This window comes from Micropterus salmoides, unplaced genomic scaffold (assembly GCF_014851395.1).
Source record: "Micropterus salmoides isolate LMB-PRFRI ecotype aquatic unplaced genomic scaffold, ASM1485139v1 Ms_hic_scaffold_1, whole genome shotgun sequence".
Lineage (NCBI taxonomy): Eukaryota > Metazoa > Chordata > Actinopteri > Centrarchiformes > Centrarchidae > Micropterus > Micropterus salmoides.
In genome coordinates, this window is record NW_024040040.1 from 63,821,758 (window position 1) to 63,838,764 (window position 17,007).

A 17,007-nucleotide genomic window follows, 5' to 3' on the forward strand; every position below is an offset into this window, starting at 1 on the left:
AGTCCCCAACAAAGTAGTAAATACATAAAAAAAACTTGATACAGAATAAATCTTATATTCAGTTCTAGTTAATAAAATATTCTGAGAACTGTGGTGGGAGAAGTGTGTTTGAATAAACATCTCAGGCAAACACTTTTCTTTCTGTGAATTTTATTGAAGTCTGCAGAAGGAACTCACAGGGACACATGCACATCAGAGAGTATCGGCCGAGTGAGCTGCAGTGTAACAGCTCATGCAGCTTTTATCTTGTCTCAGGGTCGGAGTACTATCTCATCAAAGGAACATGGTGTCTTTCAGTGTTCCTTAGGGGATCTATAGAAAGACACCCATGTCCAAGGTACATGTGGTGAACCACTTAAAGTCCTGACCCCTCTGGACATACGTTAAAGCATCACACACATTTACCTTCCATTGACCCCATACCCAAGAGGCTGGTGAGATTATTTACATGGCAGTGTTTTAAAGATGGTTCTCATGAAATTTCCATTACAATACTCCCTTTTAGCATTTTATGCTAACACAACATAATGAGAATATAAACACTTCATGTAACTTCAGCAGTACTTGAAGAGAAGGTGATTATGTAAAAATATAAGGAATAAAAATACAATGTAAGGAATATAAAAATGAGAGGACACAAGACACAATACAAACACTTGTAATTATGCAAAATGTGAAATTTCATTACATTTGCAAAGACTGCAATGATTCAAAACTTACAATTTCAAAAAATAACTTAAACTAAAATGTTTCAGATTAAACTTCACTTTTATCCCCACTGAAAGGTGGGATCCAGTCCACTGAATCAGTGGGTGCAGTTGGTAGTTGCATGTACTGACCCATAGATGATTTAATTGCTGTAGCAATCATAGATCTAGCACAAGGGATCACACAGCATGTCAGGAGGGGAAAAACACCAAGAATGACAAACAGTGGGGTCAACATTTTAAACAGCACATTCTTCCATCCGCCTGTTGTCAGCCACGCCTGGCTCCATTATCCCATGTGGTGCTGCAGGTTGCTGTAACCATCTGCTTACATGATGATGTTCCCAGGAAAAGATCTCTTGGTGTGAGACATTGTCTGGTGAAACACACCGTTCCAGTTCGGGCTGTTGGATTTATTGTCATGATGGGCTTGAAGATTTTCTGCTCCGTTATCTGAGACGGGTTGTGGAGCCCCCAAAGTTGACCATGCTGATGTTACACCGTTCAAGTGTCTTGGTCATATCCTTAACTTCTCGGCCAACCCTGGGAAACCCTTGAGTGAAGGTTAACAGGGCTCCTAGTGTCTCTGAAACCTTTAATGGTCTGGGTTTCACTGGTATGGAGTTCCCCACTCTATGAGGGAGCCGTGGACACGCATAACAGCCTCCGTTTTCTCTCGGTCTGTCACCTCTCCAGAGCCATCTGTTGGTTTCTGGCACCATATCTTATCAGTTGTGTCACCTTGCCTACCCCTGTAATCAGTGTGCCCGCGGTGAGTGTTTGGGAGATTAGTGGTTCTAGGTGGTCTCAGAGACCTCCACTCCCCTCCCTCCCTAGGAACACAAGGCAGGGGAAAGCTCAGCTCACTCACTGATCTCCATCTTCACCTGGTCTGAGGCCTTTTGGTTGCTTTGGCACTCGTTTGCAGTGGGTGGCGTGAATCCAAGTTGCTCTTTCAGCCACTTTTTCTGCTGTTTCTGTTAGCAGTATCTGAAATGGCCCAGTCCACCTGCGAGCCCGCCAATTCTTTCTCCCGAAGTCCTTTAACACGATCCAGTCCCCTGGCTCCAGATCGTGCAGTTTCTTTTCTGCGGCCTTTGGGATGGCGTTTTTGACCTGCATATGAATTTCAGAAAGCACAGAGGACAAATTAGCACAATATCTCAACATTTCATCCTCACATTGGCTGGTATCTTTTTACTGGCCCAATCCCCGTGTTTAATGGTCTGCCAAATAGGATTTCAAAAGGACTGAGACCCCCTCTGCCCCTCATCCGGCTTCTCATGTGCATTAAAACGATTGCCCCAGATTAATCCAAATATATCCCCCTACACTCTTCAGTGCTGTGCTAATGAAAGGTGTGCCGTTATCACTGGAGATCTTAACTAGGATTCCCCAGTGAGGAATGATCTGGCTTATCAAAGCTTTTGCAACTGCTGCTGCATCCTGTTTAGATGTTGGAAATGCCTCTACCCATTTAGAAAACATATCTACCATGACAAGACAATATTTCTTCCCCTGTGATGGTGTCAGTTGAATGAAGTCCATTTGCAGGTGCTCAAATGGTTTGTCTGGAGGTGGGTGTGCCACCTGTGAGATCTGAATCGGACGCCCCACATTGTTAGTTGCACAAATCATGCAACTTTGACAAAATTTCTGGGAGAAGTTGTAGAACCCCTTTGTGAACCAGTATCTGTTTATTTCCTGTGTCATACTCCCTTTTGATACATGGTCCTTACCGTGTGTCAACTTAGCATAATAAGGAAACAGATACTTAGGCAGGCACGGCTTCCCCTCAGGCCCATACCACACTTAGTTGGAAAATGTGCAGCCTGCTTTCTTCTTTCCTCTGGGCTGGCTCTCGCCTGTAATTCCTGCAAATCATCTGTAGGAGACATTGGCGGGTCAGTTAAAACAGTGCATTGGGTGGTTAGTGTTTGTTTTGCTGCAGCCTTTGCTGCAAGGTCAGCTCTGGCATTCCCCTGTGAGATAGGATCAAGTTTGTTAGTGTGAGCGTCACATTTACACACAGCAATCATTTTGGGCAACAGCACAACATCAAGTAGGTCAGCAACCAGTTTGTGATGAGCAATAGGTTTCCCTGTGGATGTTAAAAACTTCCTGTCCTTTGCATATTTACATGCTTCTGTCAGTGCAACTAGCTCTGCTGCTTGTGCAGAATAGTTTGAAGGAAGCGTTTTGGCCAAAATAGTCTCATGCAAAGTTGTTACTGCAAAACCTGCTTGATTTTTACAAGTTGCTGGATCACGTGATGCTGAGCCGTCCACAAACAACTCCATGTCTGGGTTTGTTAGAGGAGTCTCCTGCAAGTCTGCCCTCGGAGAGCAGGCTTCTGTTGACTGCAACACAATCATGCGGCTGCCCTTCACCTGGAGTTGGGAGGAGAGTAGCCTGATTTAGTACAGTGCATCTCTGAACAGTGATGTTAGATATATCAAGCAACACGGTGTTGTATCTCAGCCACCTGGCTGTGGAGATATGATGTTTTTTGTTCAAGCAAAATCATCAACACAGCATGCGTGACCAACAATGTCAAGTCTGAATAACCCACAATGTCACGTGATGCCATGGCTGCTTTTTCAGCAGCTGCCACAGCTCTCAGGCAGTTTGGCAGCCCTGCTGCAACAGAGTCCAGTTTGGATGAAAAATAAGCTCCAGGTCCCAGTTGTCCCCCATGGTTTTGTAGTAGTACTGAGGTCATGTCAACAGTCTGGGTGAAAGGTTTGTTACAGTCGACCCAGGGTCGGTGGAGACTGAAGAGCTAGTTTTAAATCAACAAAAAATCTCAGGTCTTCCACATGTGCGGTTTCTGCCCATGGTGCCTTAATGTGAGCACTGTTCAATTCAATTTTATTTATATAGCGCCAAATCACAACAACGGTTATCTCACAGCGCTTTTCATAAAAGAGCAGGTCTAGACCATACTCTATGATGCTATTTACAGAAGCCCAACAGTTCCCACCAAGAGCAGCACTAGGCGACAGAGGCAAGGAAAAACTTCCTTTTAAGAGGCAGAAACCTCGAGCAGAACCATGGCTCAGGGTGGGCGGCCAACTGCCAAAGGGAGAGAGAGAGCCTAGACAATATACACACAGAGGTACAGACAGTAAAGGTGATGTTGCTATAGACTAAATGAAAAATGGTACAGATATTTATAGTAGTGTTAATGATAACAATCGTAATGTTAATGATTTATAATGACAATAATAACAATAGGACTAGTAACAATAGTTGTTGTAGCAGAGGGTGCCGAGCAGGAACACGGGGGCAGCAGGTGACCCGCGGCCACAGATCCAGACTCCACAGCTCCAGAGCCAGAAAACCTGCAGGAAGTGAGAAGTTGTTAGTAACATGCAATAATGGGATGAGGTTGCATACAGAGGGAGAGAAAGTAGGGAGAGAGGAGCTCAGTGCATCATAGGAAATCCCCCGGCAGTCTAGGCCTATAGCAGCATAACTAAGGGATGGTTCAGGACTAACCTGGGCCAGCCCTAACTATAAGCTTTATCAAAGAGGAAAGTCTTAAGCCTACTCTTAAATGTGGAGATGGTGTCTGCCTCCTGAACCCAAACTGGAACCTGGTTCCACAGGAGAGGAGCTTGATAGCTGAACGCTCTGGCTCCTAGTCTACTTTTGGAGACTCTAGGAACCACAAGTAACCCTGCATTCTGGGAGCGAAGTGCTCTGGTGGGGTAGTAAGGTACTATGAGCTCTTTAAGATAAGATGGTGCCTGACCATTAAGAGCTTTGTAGGTAAGAAGAATGATTTTAAATTCTATTCTGGATTTTACTGGAAGCCAATGCAAAGAAGCTAAAACAGGAGAAATGTGATCTCTTTTCCTGGTTCCTGTCAGAACACGTGCTGCCGCATTCTGAATCAGCTGAAGAGTCTTAACGGACTTTTTCGAGCAGCCTGATAATAAGGAATTGCAGTAATCCAGCCTAGAAGTAACAAATGCATGGACTAGTTTTTCTGCATCATTTTTAGACAGGATGTTCCTGATTTTCGCAATATTACGTAGGTGAAAAAAGGCGGTCCTTGAAATTTGCTTAATGTGAGACTTAAACGACATGTCCTGATCAAAGATAACTCCAAGATTCCTCACAGTGGTGCTGGAGGCCAGGGCGATGCCATCCAGGGAAACTATATCTTTAGATAATGCATCACGGAGGTGCTTAGGCCCCAGAGCAATAACTTCAGTTTTATCTGAGTTTAAGGCACATTTGAAGTTTAGCTAACTGAGTTTCATCTGGCTTGATCGATATATATAACTGAGTATCATCTGCATAACAATGAAAGCTTATGGAATGTTTCCCGATAATATTGCCTAAGGGAAGCATATATAAAGTGAAGAGGATTGGTCCGAGGACAGATCCTTGAGGAACTCCATGACTAACTTTGGCATGCATGGAGGACTCATCGTTAACATGTGCAAACTGAAATCGATCTGATAAATAGGACTTAAACCAGCTTAGAGCGGTTCCTTTAATACCAATGAAATATTCCAGTCTCTGCAATAGGATCTGATGGTCAATGGTATCAAATGCAGCACTAAGATCTAATAAAACCAGTACAGAGACAAGTCCTTTGTCTGATGCAATAAGGAGGTCGTTAGTAATTTTCACCAGTGCTGTCTCTGTGCTATGATGAGCTCTAAATCCTGACTGAAAATCCTCAAATAAACTATTCTCTGTAGAAAGTCACACAGCTGTTTAGCAACTGCTTTCTCCAGAACCTTGGAGAGAAATGGAAGGTTAGATATAGGTCTATAGTTGACTAAAACATCCGGATCAAGTTTGGGCTTTTTCAGAAGAGGTTTAATTACAGCTACTTTAAAGTACTGTGGTACATAGCCTGTTGATAGAGATAGATTGATCATATCTAGTATAGAGGTGCTGACTAAGGGTAAAACATCTTTAAGCAACCTAGTCGGGATGGGGTCTAAGAGGCAGGTTGATGGTTTGATGAAGAAATTATTGAAGTTAGTTGGTAAAGATTGAGTGAAGCAAAACAGTCTAAACATGTATCTGGTTCTACAGCTGTTTCTAAGGTTCCTGAGTTAAGAGATAAGTCGGTGCCAATTTTGTCTCTAATAGCTAGAATTTTATCATTAAAGAAGCTCATGAAGTCGTAACTACTGAGAGCTATGGGAATACTTGGCTCAATAGAGCTGTGACTCTCTGTCAGCCTGGCTACAGTGCTGAAAAGAAACTTGGGGTTGTTCCTATTTTCCTCTATTAATGACGAGTAGTACGCTGCTCTAGCATTACGGAGGGCCTTCCTATAAGTTTTAAGACTATCTTGCCAAATCAAACGAGAATTTTCCACTTTGGTGGAACGCCAATTCCTCTCAAGTTTCCGCGATATTTGCTTTAATTTGCGAGTTTCAGTATTATACCATGGAGCTAACAGTCTTTGTTTTAGTATTTTCTTTTTTAGAGGGGCTACAGAGTCCAGTGTCATTCGCAGCGAGCCTGCAGCACTATCAACAAGACGATCGATTTGGGAGGGACTGAAATTAGCATAGGAGTCCTCCGTTACTTTGTGACTTGATAATGTATTTAGAGCTGATGGAATCGCATCCTTAAATTTAGCTCCAGCACTATCAGACAGACGTCTTGTATAGAAATTTTTGCCCAATGGCGTGTAGTTCAGCAATACAAACTCAAAAGTTATCAAACAGTGGTCGGATAAAGAGGGATTCTGTGGGAACATCACTAAATGTTCAATTTCAATACCATACACCAAAACAAGGTCGAGGGTGTGGTTAAAACAGTGAGTCGGTTCATGAACACTCTGAGAAGCCAATGGAATCTAACAGAGATAAACGCAGTACTAAAGCTGTCATTCTCAACGTCCACATGAATATTAAAATCCCCTACAATAATAACTTTGTCCGTTTTAAGGACTAAAGTTGACAAAAACTCTGCAAATTCAGATAAGAATTCAGAGTATGGGCCAGGTGCTCGGTACACTATAACGAAGAGAATTGTTTGCAGTGATTTCCAGCTTGGGTGCGAAAGACTAAGAACAAGGCTTTCAAATGAGTTATAGTTTGGTTTAGGTTTAGAGCTGATTAATAGGTTAGAGTCGAAGATAGCTGCAACTCCACCTCCTCGGCCTGTACCTCGAGGAATGTGAGTATTAATATGATTGGGAGGGGTGGATTCATTTAGGCTAACATATTCTCCATCACCCAGCCAGGTTTCAGTAAGACAAAATAAATCAATATGATAATCTGATATTAGTTCATTTACTAGTACACCTTTAGAAGAGAGAGATCTGATGTTTAAGAGTCCACATTTAACTCTCCTATTCGTTTGCACTATTGCTCTTATGGTTTTAATTTTTATGAGGTTTTTATGCACAGCTCCTCTTCTGTTTACCTTTTTAAATAATTTCAATGGTCGGGGGACAGACACCGTCACTATAGGATTTTCACTAAGTAACTCCTGAAATGGAGGAGCAGAGAAGTGTGTTAGACTGCGACTCTGCGTAGGGTTTTGGGTGGGTAACTGCTGAAAAAGAAGGGCAGAGAAGTGTGTTAGACTGTGACTCTGCCTCCTGGTCTCAACTCTGGGTTGTCATGGATTTGGTCCATTAATAAACTTGGCCAGCACTGTCATCCCTACAAAGTTAATGTACCTGTTTCTTTCTCTCATTTTGTCTGAATTGCTTCAATTTGCTTTGGGGTGAGAGGGCTTTTTCCCTTTTGCAGTGATCACATGACCCAAAACAATATCATTCAGACACAGACTGCAGGTTGGATCTGCTAGCTTCATAGTCATCATCAGGAAGGATTTAAATCTAGAGATGTCTTTCACAAAGAGTTGTTTGTCATGACTTTATTTTTTTCCTCATGGTTATCAAATTTGACATCAGAAAATCTGTTTCTGGAACAGTTCTTCCTTCATTCACTACAATGAAAATATTTTACAATATACCTGTAGTCGACTGTTAAAGTCAACATTTTGATCTGATGTCTTTCCCCACCCACCGGCTTCACTGCATGTTTTTCACCCAGGGTCCCAAATCCTCCCACCTGTCATGTTTAGCTTTGACCAGAGGGGCATGAGGAACTGAGTCAGGGATCTGAAACAGAGCAGTGTGGGTCATTCACTGCAACTGAAACAGCACATGTGTTATTGCTCCAATACAACCAGTTCAGTGTCAGTGTGTTCTTATCTTTATGTTTTCTGAACCATTCCTTTTCAAAGGTCGTATCAGCACCAAGATGTATGTGTGACCTGCAGCCTAGTTCTTGTGGGGACATGAAGTGTCTGTGTTATTGAAAAGTGTCTTGACTTCCGTGATTAAGGAATGATTAACTGAGTTAACTGCTGCCTCTGGCATTTTCCATTGATAATCATATAGCAACTCCCTTTGACTCTGTTTAACAAACTGTGATGCCATCTGAGAAGTTCTGGCCACCACAACCCCATTGTGAGTGGAAATCAGAATTATGCCCAACAAACACATCAAATCTCGAGCGAGGAGAATCACGGGGCAATGGTCTGACCGCAAAAAAGAATGTTTGAAATGCTTTTCAATCTCCTCACTGCAAGTTAAAGGTGCTGTGAACCTTTCTACCAGAGTTTTCCCTGGCCTCGGTTTCCCCCCTGCTAGTCAATCAGCCACCTGTCCTTTGTTAGCCTCTGGGCAGTTTCGGGCCCAATGTCCGTCCTTTTTGCAGATGTAACAAGCATCAGATCAGCCACGGGTTGTCCCCCCTCCCACAGCTGCGGCTGCTGTTGCTAGCTCAAATGTTTTTAACAGCAGGTTTCTCCTCCACTGTCTGTCCTCCTGACAGTGGCTGAGCTGCTGCTGCTGCCGCTCCAGCTGCAGGTTGGTCGGTACGTGGAGCAGGGTTTGACACAGTGAGATGCAGAATTGTTAGAGGGGACGGTCCCTGACTGTAATTTTCTATCCCTGCGGCTCGCCTCTCTCAGCCATGCTGAATATGCAGCCCAGTTTGCTTTAAAGGTTTTTCTCTCCCTCTCCTTTTTCTCTAATTGTAACCTCAGAGTGTCTAACTGTCTCAGGCTGAACCACACTGCTTAGCCCACATGTCCAGCTGGTCAATACTGCCCAAACCATAATTAGCAATCATGTAATTAATATTAGGAGAATTCATTATTGAAGGGTTACTTTCCCTAAGTGATATTCCTGAGCAGCCTGATCGTAAAACTGGCACCTTTGATTCCGGAGCCTGATAACGTGGTGCTTGACTGTTAAACTGACAAAAGGGACATTAACCAGCGATTAGTGTTGAACAGCCCATCAGAACTCTTCTTAAAAGGGGGCAGGAAACCCTAAACTGCCCCCCCCCCCACACACACACACACATAACCGTGGCAACTGTCCTTGCTCTGCGTTTCATTACCTCATCAAAGAGACTCTTTTTCACGCCTAGATGAGGAACTCCAGGACACCAGAGACACAGACCTGAACTCCCTTATGCAAACAAAGATTGACGTGCAAACGTGATAAGCCAGGATATGCAAAAAGGGGACACAACTCCTGCCTTCTTGAGCTAAAACGATGTTTCATTATAAACTGTTCTCTTCAAATAATAATCCTTGCTAAGTTAGTAGTGGCGCTGCCTCTATTTGAGTAGTTATGTCACCATGTTGTTCCTATCTATTATTATTGCTGAAAAGAATCTAAATAAGTTACTTTTGCAGTGTTTTAATTTTCAGCAAGGTTAAGGACACTCCTTAATCAATGCTTGTTCACAATTTTCTCACACAATTCCTTTAGAAATGATGATAAAAGAAATGTCATACTATACGCTATTAATTACCAGCTTGAATTTAAGGCTAAATAAATACATTTTCCAGCTCCTGAGAAGATTGTTTTAGATTAATCTAAGCTGTCGTCATGTAACCTGAGCTCCCCCAAGTGGACGAAATAAGTATTACATGCCATCATTCTGAAACGCTAACCTTTTAAGGTCTATTCACTGACAATTGTTTCCTGTTACCAAATGCTTAAAATTACAACTATTTGATCATTGAGGTTTGATTGTGGGAAAATATTTGATTATAATACGCGCAAATAGATTTTCTTTTCCTTTTATAGACATATTAAAAGTTTAGAAAGACAGTCCCTCGGGAAACTGGAAACGGCCCGCCCTGCGGGAAACAAAGCAGTGCCCTCTGGGGAACCATGCCCCAGACAACAAAAGAACGACACACGACAGACAACAAAAGAATGACACACGACGTCGCTCGCACTCTTCCTCCCTTGCTTTCTGCCACCCTCCTCTGCCGGTTTGTTCTGGGCTCTTCAACGGCACTTCGGCACGCGCCCAGCGTGCTCCTCTCCCGGCAACGCCCTAAGAATTCGACCAGTGCAACAAAGTCTTTGTTTCGCTTGAAGCTACACACACGAAGTGCAGCGACTTCAGTTTCCCTCAGTTCCAGGAACTTTACTTGTTTTATTTTCTTTCTTTTGTTTTGTTAAGTTATTAGTCCGTTAAGTTATACTAGTTTAATTCAAGAACGACAAAGTTCTTTTTAAGCTTTTCCGTTGAGCCAACTTCACTGAGGTCAGACCAAACCACGTGGTCTCGCCAGCAGCAACGAAGGACACCTGAAGAACAGCTGAATTGCCAGACGGAGGACGGCCAACCCTTGAGGGTTTTTCTTCAATCAGACACGGAGAACCCCGGAGAATCCCTAGCAAAAAGCCAGGATCGGGCAGCTAGCGTGGGACAAGCAGTAAGACTGCAGGCTGCCGACAAGCAGTAAGACCAAAACAAAGCATTCTGTGGTCAGGGATGTCCCATAGTGTTAATATTGTCTTTCTAACTCTTAAAACTCATACCTTACTTTAATTAGTTCTCCTCTGCCGTATGAGTCAAATGCTTCCCACAATCAAACCTCCATTCTCATTGTTTATTTCTCTGATGTATTTAACCACCTTTCTATATCACCTTAGTTAGTTAATAAATTCACTGTAACCAAGGAATTGTGTGTGTTGCATATTTCTACGTCCCTGCCAAGAGAATTGACCCTTTAGATATGAGACTGACTGATTGATTTAAGATAATTGAACTGATCACTGGTTAATAATTGTATAATTATTAAAAGCTACCTAGAGGTCCGGAGACTCTAGGTTAATAACAACTCCGGTGTTGCCCCGCGAAACAAGAGATTTATAGATTAATATTTTCTGAATATTAAAATTCATAATTGGGTATTCTCATAAATGTATTAAAATTCAGATGTAGTTTAGACCTGCTACAATCTGTAGTAAACACATTCAGCATCCAACAATACTGTATAATTACTTTGTATTCCACTAGAGTAGCAACCCTAAGAAAAATAATTTTAAAAAAATTATTTAAAAATAAATATATATATATATTTTTTTTTTTCCATCAATTTTATTGGAGTCTTATGACTCACACACCCCTACTTTACTGTGGGTCCCAGACCCAAAAGAACTGATGACCTACAAGAAATCCACTGCCCCCCAGTGATTTCTTGACTATAGTACCTTTAACACAAAGCTTTCCCGATTCACACAACGGCCACAGGCCTGCCCTGCTGACACGTCTGTCACGCTCACCCTGAGAGGTAGCGAGAATCGTTCCACTTGAATAGTCTACTCACCAAAAAGAGAGTGTTGCCAGCCACCAGGTTCGTTGTGGATGACAGCAGTGAGAGCCTCAGACACTCAGGCGTCAGGCCCTCAACGTCTCACCCATATTTTGGAGGGGAGGTTTGAAGTCCCAGAGTCTCAACTCCGGCCGTACAGTTTTTCACCTGCAGCTCCGAGTGTCCGAGTCCTCTCACGCATGTGACGAGCCGACAACGCCAAAATTGTGGTGGGAGAAGTGTGTTTGAATAAACGGCTCAGGCAAACACTTGTCTTTCTGTGGATTTTATTGAAGTCTTCTGCAGAAGGAACTCACAGGGACACATACACATCAGAGAGTATCGTCCGAGTGAGCTGCAGTGTAACAGCTCATGCAGCTTTTATCTTGTCTCAGGGTCGGAGTACTATCTCATCAAAGGAACATGGTGTCTTTCAGTGTTCCCTAGGGGATCTATAGAAAGACACCCATGTCCAAGGTACATGTGGTGAACCACTTAAAGTCCTGACCCCTCTGGACATACGTTAAAGCATCACACACATTTACCTTCCATTGACCCCATACCCAAGAGGCTGGTGAGATTATTTACATGGCAGTGTTTTAAAGATGGTTCTCATGAAATTTCCATTACAGAACATGGAGATTATTTTTCTCACACTGACTTAAAAGTTTTAACACTTCTGACATACAGTAAATACACTCACCTAAAGGATTATTAGTAACACCATACTAATACTGTGTTTGACCCCCTTTCGCCTTCAGAACTGCCTTAATTCTACGTGGCATTGATTCAACAAGGTGCTGAAAGCATTCTTTAGAAATGTTGGCCCATATTGATGGATAGCATCTTGCAGTTGATGGAGATTTGTGGGATGCACATCCAGGGCACGAAGCTCCCGTTCCACCACATCCCAAAGATGCTCTATTGGGTTGAGATCTGGTGACTGTGGGGGCCATTTTAGTTCAGTGAACTCATTGTCATGTTCAAGAAACCAATTTGAAATGATTCGAGCTTTGTGACATGGTGCATTATCCTGCTGGAAGTAGCCATCAGAGGATGGGTACATGGTGGCCATAAAGGGATGGACATGGTCAGAAACAATGCTCAGGTAGGCCGTGGCATTTAAACCATGCCCAATTGGCACTAAGGGGCCTAAAGTGTGCCAAGAAAACATCCCCCACACCATTACACCACCACCAGCAGCCTGCACAGTGGTAACAAGGCATGATGGATCCATGTTCTCATTCTGTTTACGCCAAATTCTGACTCTACCATCTGAATGTCTCAACAGAAATCGAGACTCATCAGACCAGGCAACATTTTTCCTGTCTTCAACTGTCCAATTTTGGTGAGCTCTTGCAAATTGTACCAACAACCATGCCACGCTCAAAATTGCTTAAATCACCTTTCTTTCCCATTCTGACATTCAGTTTGGAGTTCAGGAGATTGTCTTGACCAGGACCACACCCCTAAATGCATTGAAGCAACTGCCATGTGATTGGTTGATTAGATAATTGCATTAATGAGAAATTGAACATGTGTTCCTAATAATCCTTTAGGTGAGTGTATATACAGGCTCTGCCACACTGAGTTGCTGCTGTTGCTCCCACATTCAGCTCTATCAAACCGATCATGGCTGGTTGGCATGAAACGCGTCACTGCCGGTTCCCCAGAGCAGTAATGTTGTCATAGACACCAGATTTATAAAACTCTGGTAAACTGCAAGTGCAGACAGATTTACTTAGCTGTGATAGGCTCAGTCATTGTGTGAACTTCTTCTGAAATGTCTTGAATGTAATGTTCATTTATATGTAAAATTTCCACACTCTTGCTTTAAGGTGGGATGGCATGAGAGTCAAAGTAGTTTTGGGAAATGTAGCCTCACACACTGAAGCACCTCCACTACAAATGAAAGTCTGTGTCCTGGTGTTGTTGAGTCTGACTGCAGTTTCTGATGTGCTCTGTGTTACAGTGATACAGGCTCAGAATGGCTGGGGAGTGACTTACACCTCTACTCAGATCTGTGCCTTAAAAGGATCAACAGTGGAAATAAGCTGCACCTACACATACCCATCCAGAATAAATGACCGTGATACTACAGTTCAGGAAACATTCTGACTGAGAATCTTCATAGACAGGAATCGTTCTGGTTTACTCAGATGAATGGAGATGTACCTGTGGATCTGAGAACAGACTCAGAGTACGCAGGTCGTTTGCAGTACAGTTGTTCTGACAACATCTGCACTCTGAGAATCACAGACCTGAGAGAGAGCGACTCAGCTCAGTACAAGTTCATGTTCATAACAAACCAACCAGGTGGAAGATTTACTGGTTCACCTGGAGTCACTTTGTCTGTCACAGGTAACGTTCATCTGATTTTAAATAATTATATAAATATGTTGCATTGCACATGTGTATTTATGGTCTAAAATAATGTTCCTGTTCCTTCTTCACAAATCCAGATCTCCAGGTGCAGGTTAGCAGACCAAACGTTGGCATGATTACTACTGAGGCAGAGCTGCTTTGTCACAGCAGCTGTCGTCTGCCTGATCGTCCTTCCTACATCTGGTACAAGAATGGACAGAAAATTCAGAAAGAAACATCTTCTTATTCAGGCTACTTTGATTCTGCAGACAGTTATTCCTGTGCTGTGAAAGGACTGGAGGGTTTCCCCTCTCCTTCAGTGTGTGAGTTTACTCCACAATCTTCCACTAACATAACACCATCTGGTGGAGCCGAATCACTACATGTATTTTAAATAAAGAGACCCTCATTGTGACTCCTCACCAGATCTGGTTTAAAGATGGTCTTAAACTGTTTTATCTTTCAGGTATTCGCGGTCAAATCTGCAACAGAGTGACTTACACTGACAGAAGCATCTGTGCCTTCAAAGGATCATCAGTGGACATTTCTTGTACTTACAACAGTTATGAAACTATCAGATCTAAATTCTGGTTCAGTCCTGAACGTAGTCTTCAGTGGCAGAATCCCTCACAGCCTGAGGACCTTAGTGAAGACTCCCAGTATGCAGGTCGTGTTCAGGTCCTTGAAACAGAGAGAGGACGCTCCACTCTGAGAATCACTGACCTGAGAGAGAGCGACTCAGCTGAGTATCACTTCAAATTCACAGCAGGAAGCTTTGAATGGAGGAGTAGTTTACCTGGTACAACTCTGACTGTCACAGGTACTGTGATCCTAACGAAGAGAATTTTGCATGTGATTAACTGATTACATGAACACAATCAGCATCCTGTATATAGAGACAAATGATTAAAGACGTGTTATTGTGCTGTCACTTTCCACCAGCAGGAGTCAAACCTGGACAGCTTAAGGATCAGCACTCTGTGATTCGGTCCCATAGCGTTTCATATGCAAACCATAGAGATAAAACCAAAACATTATTTTTTACATGTTATTTAGCAGAGTGTATCATTTAGATTGCACCAGTAGCCTGTATCCACAGACTGCAAGTTCCAGCAAAGGAGAAGAAAATAGTTATACTATCTGAGAGTGACATGTTCTGATAGTCTGTTGGTTTCTTACTGAGACACAACGCTGGTAATAAACCTACACAACTACCAGGACAAAGATACCCACTCAGTTAGCATGACTGAGACTACTGCAACGTGATATCATGGAATGGCATAAAAATAGCACGCCACCTTTAAAGACATTTTGGCGTGCCATGTCATTTTAAGCTTTTCGTGTGTTATTTTATGCTATTCAGTCCCTATAGACCTAAGCAACACAAAGGAGGTAAACCCTATCTGCGCAGCTGTAGGGTTAACCAGTCGACATGCATATATAATCAATGATGGTTAAGGTTAGCAGTAAAGTACATTGGGGAGGATGTCAATGCTAGCATTGTTAGCTATCTAGCTACTTAAACTTTAACGTATCTAACAGAATAAGTAACTAAGTAACTAACATAAGCAACGATGTATCATTGTAAATTACGTAACATAACGTAACTATCCACCTAACCACCCTGCCACCACCTTAGTGTCAGACTTTCATGGCTATTTATATCCCACACACGCTGATTTTACCTGTGACAGTAGGTATAAAATGACATGCAAATAATGCATTGGAATACCACGCCAAATTACTTATGAAATCGACATGTTATTCATACGCCTTTTCATGATACCAGGCTGGATATAGACTGGCTTTCTGTTCTGTGTTGATGCGTTTTAAATATTTTCATGGTTTCAAAGTTTACAGCTTTAAGGGGTTCTTCACCATGCAAATGCCTGTCTTGCCCATTCTGATCTTGAAAATATGTTAGCTGTAATTTCACTAAATATCACAATTAGTCACTACACATTTTCTCCCTCACTATGTTAGGAACCTGCAGCACAGCTTATCAAGTGGAGCATTAGTAGACAGAGATCAGATAAATTATAACATATCCATTTCATAAGTTATAAATGTTCCTCTTTGGTTGCCTAAAAACTGTTGTATTTCTCTACATGTTCTACTACAGATGATCCAGATCTTCCCTGTGTGTCAATGAGTCCCTCTGGTGAGATTATTTTTACCCTTTGACAAAACCAATCCCAAAAAACACACTTAAACCATTATTTGTGTCCAGTTATCTTCACTATTGGACCCAAACATTCCTGTAACTTTTCCAGTGTTTGTGCTTGATTGTTATTTTCCAGGTTCATTGAATTGAATTTCCGGTTGTTCTATCAGTCATTGCTGTTGTTCTGGTCTTCATACTTCTTCTCTCTGTCTTCATATGGATTAGGTGAGCAGATCAGTTTCTCTGTGATTCAATTTACTATTCATCTTAAAGGAAGGGTTCACATTTGTCAGTATCAAGTCGGTCACAAAGCAATAGTCACATGCTCATACAGTATGTAGGGGAGACCGGGTATGTTTATAACACTTTTTGCTTCAGTAACTATAACTCACAGAATTTTTTAGCTAGAGTTCTCAAATTTCTATACCAAGTACACACATGTTCACTACAAATGTCACCAATTCAATCCTCTACAAGAATATGAAAGACCTCATGAGTTGATGTCAAATGCATTGTTCCCTTGTTACAACCTACCCCATATGCTGGGGTAAGCTGTAACAATCACACAAAAGAATCAAAAATGGATGCTACACTATATGATAAGCTTCAAAAACAGGTAGTGATTTCAAAGAACAATGTTTCACTCTTGCTGTAACAGACTTTGTCTGATGACTCATGTGCATGAACAGTATGTGTATATAAATTTATCTAGAGAATAAACTTACTTAAAAGTATACTTAATAAATACTACTAAAATGTTCCAAATTAAAGAACATATCTGTAAATCCTTATGTCTAACTAAAAATAGGTGTGTGTGTGTGTGTGTCAATGTGCGTATATTCTTATATTCTGAGTCACAGTCAGTGCTTGCAGTGGGCCGGTATTCACCGGTACGTATACCAGCACTTCTATATTTCACTCTTTGGCGTACCAGGACTTTTGCACACAGGCACTTCTCACAAGCTGCCCATACACTTTTCTACCCTTTCCACGGGCGGAGACAGAGTATGGAAAAAGTCGAGTGACGACCACATGTGTACAGCATGTGAATGGGGAGTACTGGTCACAGTGCTGACAAATTAATTCTGGTAACCCTGGAGTGCTGGTTTGGTGGGTCCAGACTGCAAAGGGCACTCTGAAAAATAT

General features: G+C 42.2%; 1 protein-coding gene across 1 annotated transcript in view; it reads left to right on the forward strand.

Annotated features, from left to right (window-relative positions):
- The first annotated feature begins 13,830 nt into the window (after window positions 1-13,830).
- LOC119890656 overlaps window positions 13,831-17,007 on the forward strand; it is a 41,907-nt gene continuing 38,730 nt past the window's right edge. Inside the window, exons 1-2 of the mRNA XM_038702049.1 lie at window positions 13,831-14,016; window positions 14,124-14,517. Of these exons, the coding sequence (XP_038557977.1) occupies window positions 13,831-14,016; window positions 14,124-14,517 (580 nt within the window). The remainder of the gene's footprint in view (window positions 14,017-14,123; window positions 14,518-17,007) is intronic.